Below are 5965 nucleotides of genomic sequence, written 5' to 3' on the forward strand. Positions count from 1 at the left end.
TAGGGAGGGAAAGACTGCAGCAAGATCTGGATAGGTTACCAGATAATAATATCCTAATATCCAACCTAAACCTCTGTTGCTGCAACTTGAGAGCATTGCTCCTTGTTCTGTCACCCTTGCTCCTTGCATTGCATCCGGCCCCATGGACTTGTACACGTCCAGCTTTTCTAAGATCCCATTCCTCCAGAGCCCATTGCCACTGGATAAGTCTGCCAGAACTCCAACCCCACTATCTATGTTGTTCAACCCACTATTTAGCTCTCTAATTTGGGCTCAAAGGCCTAGCCGGAGGCCCGCTTCAATGAGTACTTTATACCATTCAGAAGTCCATGTGGTCAAGTCCCAATGAGGTCAGTGCTCTAACTTTAAGTAGAGGTTTAAGTGCTTTGCTGAATTTGTTCCTTAGGTTTTGGTTTTTCCTTACTAAAGACTTCGCAAGATGTTACCTGGAGTGTGAATCAAGGAGAGTGAACTTGAGCAAGGGTGCCTGCATTGTAGATGAAAAGGCCCTGTGATAAGAGCCCTTCAATATGAGGCTTGTTGTAAGGAGGATGATGATCAACTCTTGTCCTGTCCCCTCTGGACAAAGAGAAGAAGTGCCAGGCTTAAATTGCACCAAGGGTAGATATTAGGAAGATTTTTTGGATGAGGAGAAAGGTTAAGCACTGGAACATGACCAAGAGCTCCATCACTGGACGTTTTTAAGCACTGGTTAGACAAATGCTTTTACTGGGATGGTTCCCAGAGATGATGCTGCCTTGAGCAGAGGATTGAACCTCAAGACTTTCAGTGCTATTTTTCTGTCATTCTTCGAGGAGAAGGAAGAGTCATCTCTCCCTGGGACTAGCATAGTTAATTGACCCTCCCCTCCACAGTTGTTTTTCCATTAAGATATGTTGGCTAAAATTTCACAGCATTTTTGGGTATCCATGCTGAATGATATGATGCTGTCCATTATTCTTGTGCCTCTGCAGTGACTATGGCTATGAAAGACACAGTAACAACCAGTGTGTCCCAGCCTTCTGGTTCAATCCATCCTCCCTGTCCAAGGACTGTAGCTTCGGCCAGAGCTACCTGAACAGCACCGGGTAAGTCTGTCCCACGGGCACCCTGCATTTGGTGACCTTGTTGCGCTACACATCTTTATCAGTATCTCCATCCCACCTGGCTCTTTTCCTGCCTTATTTCAAGCTGATACCGTGTGGGTGGAACGTTGCCTCATTCTTCATATGCGAGAAGTATATTAACATAAGTCACATGTAGCTATTGTATTGCTATCGAGTGATATATGATGCCTGGAGCCCACACTTGATGCTACTTTTGCTGCAAAAGTAAGCACAGATCCAGTGCTCTATTTGAACAAGGGCTGAACATTTAAGAGGACCTGCTGAAGGAATTTCACATAGTTCTTCCTGGAGAATTTTTTCCTGTTCTTATTTCTAATAACTTCATCGGAAGTGTGCATTTGCCATCTGTATCCTTGCTCAGTTTCCCCCCACTTCACCATGTGTATATAATGGCTTGTCACCATAAAATGCATGCGATGGTTTGTCATGGGTGGCGGAGCTGTGTGCACTGGTTTGTCATGGTAGCTTCATTCTGTGGTCCTGGATTGTGCGCGCTGGTTTATTATGGCAGGGTCACTCTGTGGAGCTGGTGCATCGCTGCATTTCACACTGTGTATACTTGAAGGCTGTTGTAATCTAGCTGACCTGTGCCAGGCTCTACCTTCTATGGTTGGGTTGCTCTCCGGGGTTGGCATGTTATTGCAAAATAGAAGATGAAAGCTGGGCCACGGCGAACCTGGATGCACTTTCCTCGGGAGACCACTCCATGGCAGAAGGTGCCATTAAAGTGGCACAGCAGGAAGTCAGGTGGACATCGACTGCATCGACCATATGGAGCTGGACGGCCACAGAGCAGTAGAAGATCAGCTCCCCTTACCCAGTCCTATAAGTCTAAAAATCCCTTTAGGCAATCGCTAGAAGGGTTAATATTTTAAAACAAGGCAGCACATTGCTGAGCATCCTCCCCGCCCCAAATCAGTTAATCTCTTTGTTTCTGCATGGAGCCAAGAGAAGCCTATTCCTTGAATCATTAAAAACTGGACTAGACAAAGCCTCTGCCAAATCATTCAGGGAGCCGGCAAGCAGAATTGAAGGAGCCGCAAGATAATAAAAACATAATAAAATGCCATAATGCAAGGGACAATACTGCAGGGACAGGGAAATGGAGAAGGGGATGGAATATGCCTTGCCCAGCTTTCATCCATATATAGTAATTCACCTCAACAATATGAATCTATTCTCACTGGTGGAGCCGGGGTCCCAGGAGGAGGCTGGGCTCTGATTTGTTTGGCTTCTGTAGTTTAATAAAGCATTTGATTTCTTTGATTTTCCTCTCAGCGCACGAGCTGTCAGCCTTGGGCAGCTCTTTGAATGCACACGTTAAAAATATCCAAGCGCATCCCCAAAATGTTAATGTCCCCCAGGTATCGGAGGATCGTGTCTAACAACTGCGTGGATGGGCTCCGGGAGAAGTACATGGCCAAGGCTGAAAAGTGCCCTGGGAAGGCTCCACGTGGACTACACATTCTCACCACCGACGGCAAGCTCGTTACAGAGCAAGGGCACAACGCCACCTTCATCATCCTCATGGACGAGGTACATGTGTTGCGGGGCTTGTTGGCCCCAGCTCCCGGGGCTCTCTCCTTTCTCTCATGTGTAGGCCTTAGTATGTTTATAACTTTAGGAGAACAGCAGTTGGGTGGCAGCGCTTGGGGAGATTTTTGGAGAGGAGTTTTTGGGTAGTCTGTCAAATGCTCCGATGAAGAGAGGGCAGTGGGGACTGGCGGGTGAAACGTGGAGTCGTATAGTCAGGAGAAACCTCTGGGGTCATATAGTGCGCCTGCAGGATCGGCTCCTCCTAAACCCCGCGTGTTCGACCCCTGGCCTGCAGGCCGGAGCCATTCCCCAGTGCCATGTCATCCGGCCAGTGGGGCTCCCCCTTGGCTTGGAAATTTGGCAGGGGAGAGTGGGGGGTCCCAGGGCCTGATCCCAACATGTGGGGGTCAGCTGCAGCCTTGCAGGGCCTGATCCTGGCATGCAGGCCCCAATCTAGGTTACGGGCCAGCCCTGCACCACTTATCTGGTCCAGGGGCCAAAAGCTTGAGCACCACGGTCCTAAACCATCCCAAGCAGATGCTAATCCAGCTGCTATTTGAAAACCTCCCTTGAAGGAAATTCCAGCACTTCCCTAGGCAGCTTTATCACCTTCATCATCCATGCATGCTCTGGTCCTTCCCCGGTTTCTCTATATTCTTGCATGCAGCACTCTAGCAGAGGCCTAACCAGTGCCAAGGAGAGCGGGACTGTTCCCTCCCGTACCTTTTACAGATCATGCTTTTGATAACGCAACCCACAATTGCATTTGCCTCCCCCCTCCCCGCTTGCAGCAGCATCCCCTTGCTGACCCTGGCAGAGTTTCTGATTCACCATAACCACCCAAGCCTTCTTGGCAGTGCTGCTGCCAAATCATTTATCTCCCCTTTTATATGTCTGCAATGAGCTTGTCTTCCCTGAATACAGCACATTATACCTGTACCCTTGGTTGAATTTCATCCCGCTGTCCGTAGCCCAATTCTCCAGTTTGCCTTTGGATTTCATCCTGTCCTCCAACGTGCTTGAATCTTTCCCAGGCTTGTGTCACCTGCAGGTCTGATATATTCTCTACCCCCTGCAATCAAGTCATGAATAAAAATGTTAAACAGCAGTAGACCCAGCACAGACCCCTCTGGAAACCTACTCGCGAGTCCCTGCTAGTTGAGCATTGATCCATTGGTAGTTATATTTTGCTTGCGATTATTCAACCAGCTTTGTACCCACCTGCTAGCCATGCTGTCTAGCTGGAGCTTTTCCAGATGACTTAGGAGAGTGGCATGAGGGCAGTGGGTCCGCCACCTTGCTACAACCCAGGTGTTATGTCCGGTGCCTTCTCCTTATTCACCAAAGTGATTACATTGTCAAAAAAGGAATCAAGGCGGATTTGCACTGCGTGTTCATAACAGGTCCATGTTGGCTGCCACTACTGGAGACAGGATACTAGGCTAGGTGGACCATTGGTCTGACCCAGTACGGCGCTTCTTATGTTCACCAGCTCCTCCTCCTGAGATTTGAACCCTTATCATTTTCTCTAGTAACCTCCCCGGTATTGAAGTCAGACTGACCAGCCCATAATTCTGTGGACCATGCTTTTCCCCCAATTTAAAGATGGGCACTATGCTAGCCCTTCTTCAGTCCCCTGGGACCACATCTGTCATCTTAAGATTTTGCAAATATTATTGCCGGTGGCCACAAGGTTCCTTCATCGCGTGCCCTGAGTCCCCCAGGGTGAACTCCATGAGGCTCTGCTGGCTTAAATGTTTTCAGGTCCCTGCTTGCTCATGATCTGCAGCACTCCCCTTCTTCAGTTTTATTAGCGTGGCTAGTCATTTGGTTACAGCTTCTTCTTGTGTGAAGACTGAAGCAAAGTGGGCACTGAGCAGCTCTGTCTTTTAATAGCTCCCCTTCTCCACTGAGCAGCACGCAAACCATCTCTCTTTTTCACCTAGCGTGCTGGCCGAACCTCTTCTCATTGTGTTTATCTTTCTTGCCAGTTGTAACTTATTTCTTGCCTTTGCTTTCTCTGATTTTTGCCCTCGCACATCTGTGCTGTTCCTTCTTCTCTTTCCTTTGAGACGCACCTTTCCTTCCATTGCTTGCACGCATCTCTTGACTGTTCAGACAGTGAAGAAGTGCAGCAGCATCAGTCTCTTACCATTCTTCTTACCTTTCCTCTGTGTTGAAATAACTTGATGTTGGCCCCCCAATATTATGTCCACTAGGAACTCCCATCCCTCTTGGATGCTTTTCCCCCACTATTTTCTTCTGTCATGTGACCTTTTCTACTCTTTCACTGCACTGATGGAAATCCACCCGTTCAGAGTCCAGCATCCTTGTTTTGCTGCTCTCGTGCCTTCCTTTCCTTGATCATCTCACAGTTACTTTCTCCCAGGCTCCAAGTACCTCCTTGTGGGCCAGAACAAAATTTAAGATCGATGACTCCCTAATTGTTTCCTCCACTTTCTGAAACCTAACACTGTCCTCAGTGCGTGTTAAAACTTGGCTGGACATGTTATGGTTTGCCGTATTTTCCTTCCAGCACAAGAAGTTGAAGACCTGTCTGCTGCTTGGGGTAGCTGCTATTTCAGCTCAGCCTGGAGAAGAGACACCCTAGGACAGGCCACGGTCCTAGGGAGGTTCAGAGATGTGCAGGGCGGTCAGATGCTCAGTTCTCCCTGATTTTTCAATGGGAGTGGCGCTCTTAACTGCATCAGGCCTATCTGAAATTCCCAGACAGTGTCTGTTTTCTCTGAAACACAAGGTCCAGGGGATTTATGTCCTCCTGACATTATTATAAATGACAGCTGACAGCTTCCTTTGCTTTTCTCTGTCTCTCACAAATGCCAGATCAGACCACTGCTGATGCTGCAATCGGTAGCAGAGTCTCTTCCACCCCCACAACCACTGCAGCAGCAAGAGCGTTCATTGAGCGGGGTACTCTGCTGCCCACCTGTCTTGTCAAGGACTGGGGTCGTCAGAGGCCCATCGTACTACACACTTCTATAGCAAGTGGCAGCTCGAACCCCACAGGCCCAGAAGCATGGGATTTCCCAGGTCTGGACAAGAAACATCATAAAAAAAGACCTATGCTCTAGATCACCTTCCTCAGCATCCCATCCCCGAGGGGGCATTGTTAGAAGATGGCCTATGCTGGCCATTGGACGATGCTGGTTTTCGCATCTCTTTCCTAATCTTTAAAGCACCCCCATTTTTTTATTTGTTCCTTTAAAAAAGAATCGCAAGGAACTGAGCATTTCATCAAAACCCCTCTCAGGTGCCAGGGGCTCTCTCGCGCACTTGTGCCT

General features: G+C 48.4%; 1 protein-coding gene across 1 annotated transcript in view; it reads left to right on the top strand.

Moving 5' to 3' along the window:
- LOC109287189 (VPS10 domain-containing receptor SorCS3) overlaps positions 1–5965 on the top strand; it is a 541768-nt gene that overhangs the window by 459970 nt on the left and 75833 nt on the right. Inside the window, exons 19-20 of the mRNA XM_019502155.1 lie at positions 975–1088; positions 2492–2663. Coding sequence (XP_019357700.1) covers positions 975–1088; positions 2492–2663 — 286 coding nt within the window. The remainder of the gene's footprint in view (positions 1–974; positions 1089–2491; positions 2664–5965) is intronic.

This window comes from Gavialis gangeticus, unplaced genomic scaffold (genome assembly GCF_001723915.1).
Source record: "Gavialis gangeticus isolate Ggan-Ray unplaced genomic scaffold, GavGan_comp1, whole genome shotgun sequence".
Classification (NCBI taxonomy): Eukaryota; Metazoa; Chordata; order Crocodylia; family Gavialidae; genus Gavialis; species Gavialis gangeticus.